At 47.3% G+C, this 15,006-nt stretch overlaps 2 protein-coding genes and 1 long non-coding RNA gene across 3 annotated transcripts; all 3 read right to left on the reverse strand.

The window, feature by feature from the left end:
- Positions 1-1,351: 1,351 nt before the first annotated feature.
- LOC119271340 lies at positions 1,352-2,346 on the reverse strand. Its single transcript, XR_005134493.1, has 3 exons — positions 2,236-2,346; positions 1,566-2,148; positions 1,352-1,473 (listed from the first exon to the last, which is right to left on the reverse strand). It is a non-coding gene; the product is annotated as an uncharacterized LOC119271340 (long non-coding RNA).
- Positions 2,347-2,900: 554 nt separating this feature from the next.
- On the reverse strand, positions 2,901-5,465 carry LOC119267426. Its single transcript, XM_037548810.1, has 6 exons — positions 4,485-5,465; positions 4,297-4,380; positions 4,078-4,223; positions 3,895-3,987; positions 3,751-3,801; positions 2,901-3,669 (listed from the first exon to the last, which is right to left on the reverse strand). The coding sequence occupies exons 1-6, from the start codon at positions 4,600-4,602 to the stop codon at positions 3,472-3,474; spliced, it is 690 nt and encodes a 229-aa protein (XP_037404707.1). The 5' UTR covers positions 4,603-5,465; the 3' UTR covers positions 2,901-3,471.
- Positions 5,466-5,469: 4 nt separating this feature from the next.
- LOC119267425 (glutathione S-transferase 1-like) lies at positions 5,470-6,690 on the reverse strand. The gene is made up of 3 exons (XM_037548809.1): positions 6,425-6,690; positions 6,290-6,338; positions 5,470-6,180 (listed from the first exon to the last, which is right to left on the reverse strand). The coding sequence occupies exons 1-3, from the start codon at positions 6,572-6,574 to the stop codon at positions 5,690-5,692; spliced, it is 690 nt and encodes a 229-aa protein (XP_037404706.1). The 5' UTR covers positions 6,575-6,690; the 3' UTR covers positions 5,470-5,689.
- Between the last annotated feature and the right edge of the window lie 8,316 nt (positions 6,691-15,006).

The raw sequence follows: 15,006 nt of genomic DNA on the forward strand, positions 1-15,006 counted from the left end.
GTCTAGGACAAAGTAGTTCATAGATGAAACGATACATTTAGTTGATACATCTGAGATTGTGTTTCTTCGTGGGCCAGAGGAGCACTCCTTTGACCCCGCATGCACTTGGTCACTTCTCTCTGTCCATCCATCCATCCTCCACACCTTTCCACCAAGCCCGGCAACCTTTCCACCAAAAGGTAGAAGAGCATTCTCCTTATTTTCAATAGAAAGAACATCTTTCAAAGTCCGATCAAGGGCTTCGAAACACCAACGGTGTGTCATAGGAGCTTCATCCCAAAGAATCAAGCAAGCTTTCTGACATAATTCAGCCAAATGAGAATTTCTGGAAATGCTACACTGACTGCGATCAGTAATGTCAACTGGTATCCTGAACCAAGAATGACCAGTGCGACCACCAGGCAGGAGTAAAGATGCAACGCCCGAAGAAGCAACATCAAGAACAATTCTTCTTTCTGATCGTAAATTGGAAATGATAGAATTCCAAAGAAATGTTTTACCAGTCCCACCATAACCTGATATAAAATATGGGCCACCTTTCCCGACATGAACAACATGTACAATCTCGTCATATATGGCACTCTGTTCACAATTTAATTTTTCATATGTAAGCTTAGCCTCAATTGCTAATTTGACTGTATCATACCTCATTTCTTCTGCCACAAGTCTATTTTGACAGTCGGAATCTACTGAAATCGATCGTGTTGTCAAATTAAACGCTGACAAACACGATCCATTCTTAGCAAAGAGGGAACCAAGTTCACGCAAAACTTGTTCATAAAGAAACTCAGGCGGCACAACATATCTTCGGTTGCCCAATGCCATTGAAAGACGATAAGAAATATCCTCTGCCATACTTGGCCAATAACGCTCAAAAAGAGCACGACCATTAGATATTTCACAATGTAACAATACTGCCATAAATAGATGGCGCAACTGAAACGGAGTAGCCTAAACAATTGCTTCATCAAACAACCTAAACCACTCATTATCATCTCCTACCAATCCTCTGGCTTGGCAGGCCTCCTTGAAAGTATCATAAAGAACATCATCGTAAACTTTGAGATCTTCAAAGCAAGTAGCACCAGGAACAATCATAAGCAACATGCGAAGAAAAAATAACTCCCCTGTGCTTGGATGCACATGGTAGATACGACCAATCTTATTGCCCAATTTTTGCTGTCGTTTCCGCTTTGACCATATGTTCTCTTTGCTATCCCAACACCATTTAGAAGGGAATTCCAAATAAGTTAATGTCCGACACTAAGATGTTGCTGGTTAGCTACAAACCATTCAGTTAACATAGTTTTATGAGCAGATGGATTACTTAGTACTCTTTCCAAATCATTAGTTTCATGAAAAATAACTCGATTCATAGCAGGCATATGCACCACTAATCTCTCGACAGAAGGTTGTCGACCATGAATATCATAGCCAAACATTCTCCAAAATGATTCGCAAGCAGATAAATACCTACAGGAAACAACAGAAAACTGAATAAATAGGATAAATGAACAGAATACACATAGAGTAAGCAGAACAAATTTACAAACCAATGTATTAACCTGCATTTAACATATTCATCGATTTCATTCCTCCCAGTTGGATTACGGACAGCATACACGCTTCTATTTTCATTTTCAGAACGGATTCGGAACCGTGCTACATCAGGGCCTTTTGTGAGATACTTAAACAAATACTTAAGAAGATTTGTCTTATTGCACCACTCAACATTTATATGAGCCTGAAACTTTTTGAGCAATTTCATATTGTAGGGGACAACCCATTGATTATCCAAACGAAGAGTCCCCTTCTTTCTAAGAACAAAATTAGCAGAGGGGCGTCGACGATATACAGGAAACCCCATCTCATCCACCATCGTCTCACTGTTAAAAGACTTTGGAAATCGCTTTGAGCAAGTGCCATCTTTCATACAAGGGCACTTGTCATCCAACATACCACATGGGCCGTGAACCATGAATTCATCCACAAGTATATATCCCAAAGGGTCAACCACTGGATCTGGTAACTCAGCACACACCAGATTATCTATAAAAGCAGGCGAAGGATCCTTCGTACTCTCTTTAAGCCAGATAAGAGTATGAGTATGAGGAAGCCCTCTCTTTTGAAATTCCACCACATACAAATCTGAAAATTGTATAACCAAAATAATAATAATTAAATTCAAAGAAGGAGACCACAATGGGACAACAGGGAAAATAAATAATAGCTCACAAGCTTGAATAGCTCCAAATGCTGATCCATCCTTTACATCTTCTAAAAATTCTTCAAATTTTATATTGAAAACACGCGTAACAATGTCAGGACGATCAACGTGAGTCTGACCATCTTCATATGCGAGAGCATAACCAACTTCTTGCCACTTTGGATTGCATGTAAAAGTGACAAAAAGATCGGGAGCACCATATTCGCGACAAATAGCCATACCATCATGGTAATTAAGCACCATGTACTGAGGGCCACCCGTAAAACTCGAATGTAATATAAACTGAATCCCCAAATTCTCACCAGTTGATGCACCCTGTCTGACAGCATCAGTAATACCTTGATACGTCTCAGAACGTAAATCATCTTGTTGTTGAAAGTGAAAGTCCAAACGATTAGCTTCCACACAAGAATAAGAATTCACACATATCTGCTGGCTCAAACGACCGCAACAGGTATAAGGATTTGGCTCCCCCCGTCTATAATGGAAGTAATAATTATAATATTCCATCATAGATACTTGCCCTCGAGAAGAACGACCACGTAAACGTCCACCAATATTACAATGCCCATCTCCATGAAACCCACCAGTAGCAATATACTTGATACCAAGATGGAATCATTTGTCACCAAAGGGAAATAACAGAGGATACTGTAGGGGAATAAGACTCGAATTCAACGAAGAGACATGCTGAAGAAAACCATAGCGAGTTTCAGCAATAACATCAAATCTTTTACATTCAGGCGTGTAATCGCCGACAATAAGAGTAGCCACCTCACATGAAGCAGGACCAGAAAAACGGCCACCATGACCACCGCCTTCATCACCCATAAAATGTATAGCCACCCTAGGGGCAGAAGGAGAACACGGATTTGCCCTAGCCATTCTAAACTTATGCACCAATTTATGATGCCTATTTAACATAGCAATAAGAGAAGCCACAATGCCTGGATCAGGATCAAGCATTTCAGCTCCTTGACGATCAAAGGCACTAATTCTCAACTGCACTTCATCAGCAGAGTCCACCATATAAAGCTGAGCATACTTTGGCGCACTATTCCCCGAAGGAAGAAGAGGACCAATACGATGATAAACCACCCCATTCATCTTGAAGACATAGGGACCCCCGCCAACATTAATACTCTGATCAACTCGAGCGCCAAGAGATGTGAAGCAAAACATAGAATTGTAATGCCTAATCAAACGCATGAAACGGCTAGAGACAGGACCTCCATCAAACTTAATCAAATCCTTAAGAGGAGATAGCCAATCGGGAAATGAAGGCAACGACACCTTGCCTCCCTTGCAGCAGCCAGTATACACTGGAAGGCGATCACCACCAGTAGCATAACTCTTACAGCCCTCCAGAAACCAAAATGAAGCATGGCACGCCGGGCAAACATACTCAGGACCACCATAATAAGAGCGAACACGTGAAACGCCTGACAGAAATAACAAAAACAGCGAGTAAGGGAAAACAAACAGACAAAGAATCCAAAGAGCAGAATATAAAACTGAACTACCTTTAAGAAGTAATATATTTTCCTTAGCAAATGGCGGTTCCATAGCAGGAACTACAACACAAGAGAAACTTTCGATCTTAAACCGATCGGGAGCAAAGCAGTTAAAAGCCGTAAACATAACAAACAAAATCAAGAAACACACGCCTCTTTTTTTGCCGGTGTAATAATCTCGAAGAATCCTTCGCTTCCGACGATTCCAAACAGCATCAACACGACTAACAATAGGTGTAGGAAGAACTACACAAAGTAAACATGGAAAAATATTAACCAGGCAAACACATCGAAGCACATAAACAGTTGTAAGGAGTACAAAATAAATAAACATACCAGAAGGAGTCGGTCCACGCGAGGAACCAGACAACCAACCAGCAGTAAAATACGACGACACAAAACTTCCACGTCAGATGCAGCTCTAACAGCAAGAAGACAAGGATCAACCAGCTCTTCAAGTACAGGCCGAACGTTCCTTCCAACTGCAAAAGTCAATCAATCAGCAATATTTTTCTGAAAACAATAGAAAAGGAGTTCAAAAAAGAAAGCACCCACCAGACGATGAATCTACATGACGCTTCCCACGACGGATATCTTGCCGTGCCTGGCGTCGCAGCCGCGCCTCATCAGCACTCGAATCTGAAAACACACAGCCACGTAAAAACAACCAATTTTTTTTTACCAAAATCACACATAGCTAATAACAACCTAAAAGGAGCAATACTCAGGAGGAACAGAACCACCTTGGGCAAGAAACCTCCCATCAACAGCACCAACCGGCAAAGAGGAACCCACCGAGGAAGAGGAACCCAACGACGTGGAGCGAATACGCTGGGAAGCATGAGCACGGGAACAAACCATAACAGAGACAAAACGAACAGTAAGAACTCAGCAGGGACACAAACGAAGACTCGCCTCCCTCCCAACCATGCACAAAATCTCACGCATGGCGAGAAAGCTTCGATTCTGATCTACATGACGAAGAGAGATGCAGCCAGGATGGAAGGAGATGCAGCTTCGTGCGAGAATTCCCTGTGTGCCCTAGCACCTCGGCCATGCCAAGAGGAAACGGAGGGCCTTGTGCTGAGGGCTGGCCAGTGACCATGCTGGGGAAGATGGGGCTGGCCTAGCGCTAGAGGCTGCCCGGCGACCAGGCTGGGGAGAATAGAGCGCAGCGCCATGCTACCATCTCAGCCTCGCTGGAGGAAAACGGAAGGCCTGCCGCTAGAGCCTGGCCAGCGACCAAGCTGCGCATGATAGAACGCAGCAGTGCACCACCATCTCAAGAGGCTGCGCGCAAAGACGAAGGACAGGAGACAGCGGGCGACGTATTGCTGGGTTGGGCTTGTGGAGAACGTGAACCAACACCAGGCCAACTATTTATAGGCAGTCAAAAGAGGAAAAACAAAGATGGAGCCCATCAGAAAAGCCTAGAAGGCAACGTAGCCATCTACTATTGAATAGCAGTCAACTGACACAAGGGCACCGGACGTGGCAACCATGCACAGATTCGGACGTGCTAGAACAACCCTAGCAAGCAAAATATAAAACAAGTCCACTCTAGAAAACCAGCCTGTATGCGTGTCACTCAAACAAGGACAGTAAAAAAAAATTCAAAAAAACCAGAAAAATGGAACCCTTACGGGCCTAGTATTCTTGGTATTTGCTTTGGATCCATTCTGATCTCTAGTGGTGTACAGTACTATATAGGACATACGGATTAGCAGCATTGACCAGTCCGTTGTTTATTTACTACTAGTGCACAAATTAAAGCGGAATCCAGCGCACGAACAGAAGCGCAAGCGGATTCCTCGCGCTGCTGAAACTGAAAGCATATACTCGAACTAGACGGGCAGATGATCACCCACAGCCACGGGAGGTCTCTTCTCTTGAATGGAATCATCACCGGCACCGGCACGGCACACACCCGCGCGGAGTGCATAGACATCTAGTACTGCGCACCTAGCTTAAACTCGGTAGGCATATGCTTGCAGACCCTCTGCACCGCCGGCCTGGCCATGAGCATCTCCCACCAGGCCTTCACCTTGGGGTACTCATCAAACACCTTGGCGTACGGGGTGGTCATGAAGTAGAAGGTGAACGGGATGTGGTTCAGATCGGCGAAGCTGATGGAGTCCCCGGCCAAGTACCTGCTCTTCTCCAGCCGGGCCTCGTAGATCCCCAGCACGCCCCTCAGCCGCTCCAGGCTCTCGTCCACGACGCTCTGGTTCGGCGTCGCGCCACCGCCAGGGATGATGAAGGGAATGATGATGCACTCGAACACCACCGGCGAGATGGCCGGGTAGTACTGTTGGGCCTCCACCTCCGTCCACATGTCCACCACTGCTAATTCTTCGATTCCGCTGTTTTCTCCGAGGAGGTCCAGGCCGGCTGTCCCCCCGTACTTGCGGAGGATGTACTTGGCGATGGCGCGCGACTCTGCACTCACTCATCCATTTGTTAGACTAGAGAAACGAACCAATGGATTTTTAACATGATACTCTTAGACAGGAATGATTCGTGTGTACTGATGTGTTAGAAGGCTCACCGAATAGGACGAGATCGCCATCTTGGAACCCAGGCATCTTGGCAAAGGGCTGCAAGGAAGAAAAACACGTAGCATCTCTGTCAGAAATCATCACCTGAACCTGATACGGTGACGGACGAATTGTCGTCTGCTTACGTTTAGCTGGACGTGTTGGGGCCTCTTGTGCTCGCCGGCGACGAAGTCGATGGGCACGAGCTCGTACTCGGCGCCGACCTCCTCCAGGAAGAGCATCACCCGTGCGACGTTTGTCAACATCGGGTGCCCGAACACCTTCACCGGAGACATGTTTGTCCGTGAACGTACGTGATGGATGCTCTACAGGCAGGAGAAGGAGCAAGACTCTGCTCTGTAGCGTGTGCGTGTGTGTGTGTCAGTGTGTGTGTGTGTGTGTGTGTGTGTGTGTGTGGGAGGAGACCTTGGATGTTGATCTCCATTTATACACATAGCAGGGAGCACCACACCCGGCCCGCGTGGCCCAAGGAAATAACAAGGCTACATCGACTTTTTAGCTAGTGTATAGACCTGCTTTATTTCATTTCTGTCAAAAAAAAATATGAAATGATGAGTGCCAAATTAGCTCTTAAATCATTTAGACCGGATAGAGTAAGTAATCATCTTTGTTAGTTTATCGCATACTCCCTCTATTCCATATTGTGGTGTAAAGAAAGTACTAGTTAGAAATACGTGCGTTGGTACGGATTAGAGAAAGAACTACTCCCTCCGTTCATTTTTGTAGATCACGGAACCAATTTCCGACAGCCCTCAAAACATCGGTAAAGGACCAATATACCCCCTGATAGATAGATTCTAAATTCAAATTACTCCACATCGATCGCGTCCTTCCTCCCCGCGTCGCCTCCCATCGTCGGGGTCTCAACACCGGAACTGGATCCTCTAACGTGGAAAAGGGAAGTCAGGTAAGCTATAGTAGTCAGCTAGTCTAAAATGAAGAAACAAAATCAGTACTGTAGCAAAACACTGTAAATCAACTTGCTATTATTACGTCGCTAGCAGTTGGCCCGTTGATTTAGCAAGTGGTAGGCGTCTAGGCGACATACAGTATCACTTTAGCAAGTGGAAAGGTAAAAGAGACTTCCCATGCATGGCGGCTATCCAGCTGCCGACATGTTCCAATGCGGAAGATTCTTCGCTAGCTCTACCATGCCACGATATTCCAACGCGGGAAGATAATCATGTCCTCACAACTTATTTGAGGCTTGAGAGAGATGGTAGCACCGAGAGCAATGTGCCCTCTTGCTGTCTCGAAAACACTAAGGGTGGGTATATGCATATCTTATTAACTAAAAAAGTAGAAAAATGCCTCAAATTCAAAATCAACAAGTAATTGTACATTCTGATATGATTTTCATTGTCACTCAATCGAATAATTTTTCACTATCGATGGAAATGTATTTTTTTTTAAATCTTTGTTCTCATCATCCAGTTGAATGCTACAAGTTCCGAGAGTTAAGCCTGCCAGGGATGAATCATTTTCCAACTTGCCAACGCCTTGCATGTTCTATAAAAATCAACTTGCATGCTATTATTACGGCGCTAGCAGGTGGCCCATTGGTAGGCGACACATCACTTTCCATGGCTCTAAATTTTCCTGTTTGATGCTTGTGGCCTTAATAGCAAGAGAGACTTTCCACGAGTCTGGCTCTCACCAGCTTGCGAGATATTCGTCAAATAGTTCGCTTAGGTGGCTAGAGCGTGGAATAACTTATTCTACTCTTAAACACAAAGTATTAAATCATTCTCTCCATATATAACTAAACTACAATGTTGTATAAAAGACACATCGAGAAGGTTTTACGTTTATCCATTATCCTACAACTTTGATCCTAATAGTAATCATTACAAGCTAGCACAACGTTTCCGTAGGCAAAACACCTCACGAGGTTTGGTGTTGGCTTCAAAAAATCTCTTTATCAAAGTAAACGAGAATGATTAGGCAATGCGCCATACATGAGGCGGCCCTCGTATTACATATACTATATAGGAATACATGAGAGTTACATGCCTTGGAGGCCAAGGGAGATTACAACCATATCATACAAAATCAGGTAGGTTGGGATATTCCTATATATAAGCGATACACGGAGATATACTCTAACATCCCCCCTCAGTTTGTGCTTCAGCTACCAAGATGCACAAACTGAAACGGGACTCCGAGAAGAGCTGTGAGGATAAGCCTTTCATCATAATGTCAGCATACTATCGAGATGATGGCACATGAAGCACACGAACCTGACCAAGGGACACCTTCTCGCGAACAAAGTGAATGTCGATCTCGATGTGTTTGGTACGGCGGTGTTGCACCGGGTTGGAGGCCATGTACACTGTGCTGACATTATCACAAAAAATGATCGTGGCAGTAATCAAGGGGTGATGAAGCTCTATAAGAAGCTGACGAATCCAGCAGCACTCTGCAACAGCGTGAGCCACAACACGATACTCCGCCTCAGCACTCGATCGGGAAATCGTGGTCTGTCGCTTGGAGGACCAAGAGACCAAGGTGTCACCGAGATAGACACAGTAATCTGAGGTAGACCGTCGAGTATCAGGGCAACCCGCCCTGTCAGCGTTAGAGTAGGCCGTGAGAGTCATGGACGACGACCGAGGAATGTGCAGGCGGAGGTCGAGTGTACCCTTGATGTAGCGAAGAATACGCTTGACCAAGTGTAGATGCGGCTCGCGGGGAGCATGCATATAGAGGCAGGCCTGCTGCACAACATAGGCGATGTCCGGACGGATGAGAGTGAGATACTGCAAAGCACCAGCATAACTCTGATAGGTAGTAGCATCATCAAGCAGAGCACCATCAGTGGTCGAGAGTTTGACCTTGACGTCAACTGGAGTGGGCGATGGATGACAATCGGCCATACCTGCATGCTGAAGAAGATCCAGGGCATACTTTCGCTGGAAGAGAACCATGCCCATTGGGGTCCCGGGTAACCGAGATGCCGAGAAAAAACGAGAGGTCTCCAAGATCTGTCATGGCAAACTCCGAGTGTAGCTATTGCGTCAAGTGCTGAAGGAGCGCGGATGTAGAAGCGATGATCACAATATCATCAATGTACAAGAGGATGTACGCGAGCTGATGTCCATGGTGGTAGATGAACAGGGAGACGTCCGATTTCGATGCAACAAAGCCGAGGCGATGAGCGTAGAGAGCGAACCATTGGTACCATGCACGGGGCGCCTGTTTGAGGCCATAGAGTGACTTGTGAAGACGGCACACATAGTCGGGGTAGTGGGCATTAACGAAACCAGGCGGCTGCTGGCAATAAACCTCCTCGTCAAGGTTGTCGTTGAGGAAGGCATTCTTGACGTCAAGCTGGTGGATCGGCCATGCACGGGAAACCGCAATGGTGAGGACGATGCGGATGGTGGCTGGTTTGACAACCGGGCTGAACATCTCGTCGAAGTCGATGCCCGGTTGTTGAGAGTAGCCGCGGACCACCCACCGAGCTTTATAGCGAGCAAGCCGTCCATCCGAAGGAAACTTATGCTTGAAAATCCACTTCCCTGAAATAACATGAGCACAAGGTGGCCGTGGAACAAGTGACCACGTCCGGTTAGTGACAAGCGCCTCGAACTCATCATGCATGGCACGACGCCAGTGTAGGTCATTGAGAGCACCCCAGTATGTTTTGGGAAGAGGAGAAATAGAAGAGTCAGAAGCCATAAGATTCATACGATCGACGGGCTGAAAGAGACCACGCTTGGTGCGAGTAAGCATCGTGTGGGTGTTGCTAGGGGAGGGTGGCCGGTGCACAACGACAGGGGGAGAAGGTGCGCTCGAACCAGAGGCAGGTGCGGGCGAAGGCCCGGGGAGGCAGGCGCGCTCGACGGGCCAGCGAGAATGGGAGAGCTGGGCGGCGGGCTAGGTGGTCCGGCGGGGCTAGGCGCGCTCACGAGCAAGCGGGCAGAGGGGTGGGGGAAGGCGAAGGGGTGGCATGCATAGCGGGTTGAACCACATGAGAAAGGGCGGGTGTGGTGTCGGTGGCTGTGAGGCGGAGGAGGAAGTCCAACGATGCGAGGGGGTTAGACAGGCAATCCGGAGAGGAAGAGAAGGGAAAGATCGTCTCGTCGAAGATGACATGGCGAGAGATGATGACGCGACGTGTTTGAGGATCAAGACACCGATATCCTTTATGGTTGGCGGGATAACCAGGGAATATGCATGCGACGGAACGGGGCGCTAGCTTATGCTTGGCAACAGAGGATTGGTTAGGGTAGCATAAACATCCAAAGACTCGGAGCATGCTATAGTTGGGAAGGGTATTGTGTAGGCGGACCTAGGGGATGCGAATGCGATGGACTGAGAGGGTCGTATGTTGATGAGATGGGTGGCGGTGGCCAAGGCTTTCGCCCAGTAGGGCGGTGTCATCGAGGACTGAAAGGGAAGTGTGCGTGTAACATCATTGAGGGTGCGGATGACACGTTCAGCCTTGCCATTTTGAGCGGAGGTGTACGGGCATGAAAGACGAAGATGAGTGCCATGAGAGGCAAAGAAGGTGGTGATCGTGGAGTTGAGAAACTCGGTGCCATTGTCGGCCTGCATTGCTGCTAGTGGACAGGAAAATTGTGTGCGGGCGTAGGCGACAAAATTAATAAGTGTGGCGGCGGTGTCGGATTTGTTGCTAAGAGGAAGCGTCCATATATAATGCTAGAAGTCGTCCACAATAACAAGGTAATACTTAAAACCAGAGTTGCTCAAAACAGGAGATGTCCAAAGATCACAATGTACTAACTGAAATGGTTCGACACAATGCGAGGTAGAGCTAGTGAACGGCAAGCGCACATGTTTGCCAAGTTGGCAAGCATGACAAACGTGTGAAGCCGGTTTATTACAAGGAATATATGATTGTTTATGAAGATGCGACATAGCGTCGTGACCTGGATGTCCTAGACAGCGATGCTAAAGCTCGGTGGAGGTGGTGGCAATGAGTCCATTGGCGTGATGGTTGATGACGGAGGAGGGGAACACGTAGAGATCTCCATGGATATTGCAGCGAAGGATCACGGCCCTGGTGCGAAGGTCCTTCATAGAGAAGCCAAAGGGGTCAAGTTCGATTGAGCATAAGTTATCAATAGTGAAACGACGAACAGATAGTAGATTTTTAACAATATGAGGGACGAGTAGAACATTGTGAAGAAAAAGTGTGCGAGCGGAAGTAGGAATAGAAGCATCACCAGTATGAGAAACGGGTAATGTAGAGCCATTGCCAACGGTGACAAGGGAGGAGGAAGAAGCAAGAAGGAGATGGCGAAGCATACCGGGGTCGGAGGCCTTGTGAGAGGTGGCTCCGGAGTCCATGACCCACTCACCGACGTTGGAGGCTGATGCGGCGTTGTTCAAGGTGGCCATCAGCACGGCGCAGTCCCACTGAGGTGCCGGGTTGTAGCCGGGGACTGAAGGAGCATTGGTGCCAAAAGCCTGGCCATGGAGAGGAGCCAGGGAAGTGAACGCCTCGGCGGTGGCAGCACCGAGGGATGCGGTCCAAGCAGGCCGGCTCCACCAGTCAAGCGCGGCGCGGGAGCGCCCTGAGGCTGCAGCGGCTGGCCCGTGTATGGGTTGAAGTAGATCCATGGGCCGACGTGGGCTGGCCGCTTGCACCGACGCGGGCACCGCCGGAGTTGCTGCCGTTGGATCGCCCGCCTTGCCGCTTCTTGCGCCAGTTCCCGGCTCCGGAGTTGCCACCGCCACGGTTGCCGTCGCCGCGGTTGGAGTAGGAGCCACCAAGGCCGAAGCCCTGGGAGGAGTGGCCGCCGTATAGGGCGGTTTGGTTCGCCACGGCGGAGGTGTTGGCGAGCTGAGTCTCGCGGAGAACCAACAGAGAGCGCGTCTGCCTGAAGGTCGGGAGCAGGTTCTACATGGTCACGATCGTGGTGATGTCGGCGAACCACGGGTTGAGGCCGCGAAGGCAATTGAGGACGAGGGTTTGGTCCGTGACCGGAGTGCCGACGTCGGCGAAGGCGTCGACGAGGGCCTTCAAGCGGTGGCAGTACATGGTGACCGAGAGGTCGCCTTGTACGAGGCCGCGAAACTCGGCCTCGAGGTAGACCGCGCGGGTCATCTGGTTATCCAGAAAGAGGTTGGAGATGAGATTCCAAGCCTCATGCGTCGTCTGATCCTCTGTCATGATCATATCAAGAATCTCGTCAGAGATAAAGCCGTACAGCCAGGACCGGATGACGTAGTCCGCATGGGTCCAGTCTGGCGTGTGCTCCGTCGCGGCCGTGACGGTGGTGACATGGGGAAGCAAGTCGTACTTGCCGAGGAGGACGCGGATGAGCATCCGCCACTTGGCGAAGTTGGAGGTGTGGTGATCAAGTGTGACGGGCACGTGGGTGCGCACGCTAGCGACTTGCACAGCAGCGAGGCAGAGGCGGGCATGGTGGTGTTGACGAGGGGGGCGGCGGTGGTGGAGTGGGAGGCGGGTAGGGAGGGAGAGGTGAGGGAGGAGTTGGTGGAGGCGCTGATTCCTTCCATGGCGAGGTGACGGCGAGTAGGGAGGCTGGCGGCGGCGTGGTAAGGTTTAGGAGGAGAGGATCGATCTATCTGATACCAAGTAAACGAGAATGATTAGGCAATGCGCCACACATGGGGCGGCCCTCGTGTTACATATATATAGAAATACATGAGAGTTACATGCCTTGAGGGCCAAGGGAGATCACAACCATATCATACAAAATCAGGTAGGTTGGGATATTCCTATACATAAGCGATACACGGAGATATACTCTAATAATCAAGACTGTTAGTAATAACTATTTGAAGTTAAACTAAATCATTCATGTGAAGAACATTCAGATTTACTGTTCATATAAATCTTCTAAACTAAAAAATTAGCTATAATTTTGATTGTAAGCAATTATAGTAGATGGATATCACACATATATTTCTTGCAAGTTAACTTAGATGAAAATAATCTGAATCATGTGGATGTGAAGAAGGAAAGTTAGAGTATTGTAGCTGTTGGAAATATGCCCTAGAGGCAATAATAAAATGGTTATTATTGTATTTCCTTGTTCATGATAATTGTCTATTGTTCATGCTATAATTGTATTAACCGGAAACCGTAATACATGTGTGAATACATAGACCACAACATGTCCCTAGTAAGCCTCTAGTTGACTAGCTCGTTGATCAATAGATGGTCATGGTTTCTTGACCATGGACATTGGATGTCATTGATAACGGGATCACATCATTAGGAGAATGATATGATGGACAAGACCCAATCCTAAGCCTAGCACAAGATCGTATAGTTCGTCTGCTAAAGCTTTTCTAATGTCAAAGTAATTTCCTTAGACCATGAGATTGTGCAACTCCCAGATACCGTAGGAATGCTTTGGGTGTACCAAACGCCACAACGTAACTGAGTGGCTATAAAGGTGCACTACGGGTATCTCCGAAAGTGTCTGTTGGGTTGGCACGAATCGAGACTGGGATTTGTCACTCCGTGTAAATAGAGAGGTATCTCTGGGCCCACTCAGTAGGACATCATCATAATGTGCACAATGTGACCAAGGAGTTGATCACGGGATGATGTGTTACGGAACGAGTAAAGAGACTCGCCAGTAACAAGATTGAACAAGGTATCGGGATACCGACGATCGAATCTCGGGCAAGTACTATACCGGTAGACAAAGGGAATTGTATACGGGATTAACTGAATCCTTGACATCGGCGCTTAGATCGGAATCGACCGCGATCTGAATCGCCGTGTGTATGACTCCACCAACCACGTTCTTGCAACGCTTCCGCTTAGCGATCTACAAGGTTATGTAGATGCACTCCCCTTCCCCTCGTTGCTAGATTACTCCATAGATTGATTTTGATGATGCGTAGAAAATTTTAAATTTCTGCTACGATCCCCAACAGTGGTATCAGAGCCAGGTTTATGCGTAGATTCTATGCACGAGTAGAACACAAAGTAGTTATGGGCGATGATTTGTTCAATTTGCTTGCCGTTACTAGTCTTATCTTGATTCGACGGCATTGTGGGATGAAGCGGCCCGGACCGACCTTACACGTACACTTACGTGAGACAGGTTCCACCGACTGACATGCACTTGATGCATAAGGTGGCTGGCGGGTGTCTGTCTCTCCCACTTTAGTCGGATCGGATTCGATGAAAAGGGTCCTTATGAAGGGTAAATAGAAATTGGCATATCACCGTTGTGCTTTTGCGTAGGTAAGAAACGTTCTTACTAGAAACCCATAGCAGCCACGTAAAACATGCAACAACAATTAGAGGACGTCTAACTTGTTTTTGCAGGGTATGCTATATGATGTGATATGGCCAAAAAGATATGATGAATGATATATGTGATGTATGAGATTGATCATGTTCTTGTAATAGGAATCACGACTTGCATGTCGATGAGTATGACAATCGGCAGGAGCCATAGGAGTTGTCTTAATTTATTTATGACCTGTGTGTCAATGAAAACGCCATGTAATTACTTTACTTTATTGCTAACCGTTAGCCATAGTAGTAGAAGTAATAGTTGGCGAGGCAATTTCATGAAGACACGATGATGGAGATCATGATGATGGAGATCATGGTGTCATGCCGGTGATGATGGTGTTCATGCCGCGCCTCGAAGATGGAGATCAAAGGCGCAAGATGATATTGGCCATATCATGTCACTTTATGATTTGCATGTGATGTTTGTCATGTTTACATCTTATATGTTTA

The sequence above is a fragment of the Triticum dicoccoides genome, chromosome 3A (genome assembly GCF_002162155.2).
Source record: "Triticum dicoccoides isolate Atlit2015 ecotype Zavitan chromosome 3A, WEW_v2.0, whole genome shotgun sequence".
NCBI lineage: Eukaryota > Viridiplantae > Streptophyta > Magnoliopsida > Poales > Poaceae > Triticum > Triticum dicoccoides.

Bases quoted from the DNA above. Each gene is read 5' to 3' on its own strand.
- LOC119267425 (XM_037548809.1), bottom strand. From the start codon at position 6,574: ATGTCTCCGGTGAAGGTGTTCGGGCACCCGATGTTGACAAACGTCGCA. The intron at 6,339-6,424 runs GTAAGCAGACGA...TCTTCCTTGCAG, and splicing joins CCCAACACGTCCAGCTAAAC to CCCTTTGCCAAGATGCCTGG. The intron at 6,181-6,289 runs GTGAGCCTTCTA...GAGTGAGTGCAG, and splicing joins TGGCGATCTCGTCCTATTCG to AGTCGCGCGCCATCGCCAAG.
- LOC119267426 (XM_037548810.1), bottom strand. From the start codon at position 4,602: ATGGTTTGTTCCCGTGCTCATGCTTCCCAGCGTATTCGCTCCACGTCG. The intron at 4,224-4,296 runs GTGGGTGCTTTC...TGACTTTTGCAG, and splicing joins TCATGTAGATTCATCGTCTG to TTGGAAGGAACGTTCGGCCT. The intron at 3,670-3,750 runs GTAGTTCAGTTT...TATTTCTGTCAG, and splicing joins AAATATATTACTTCTTAAAG to GCGTTTCACGTGTTCGCTCT.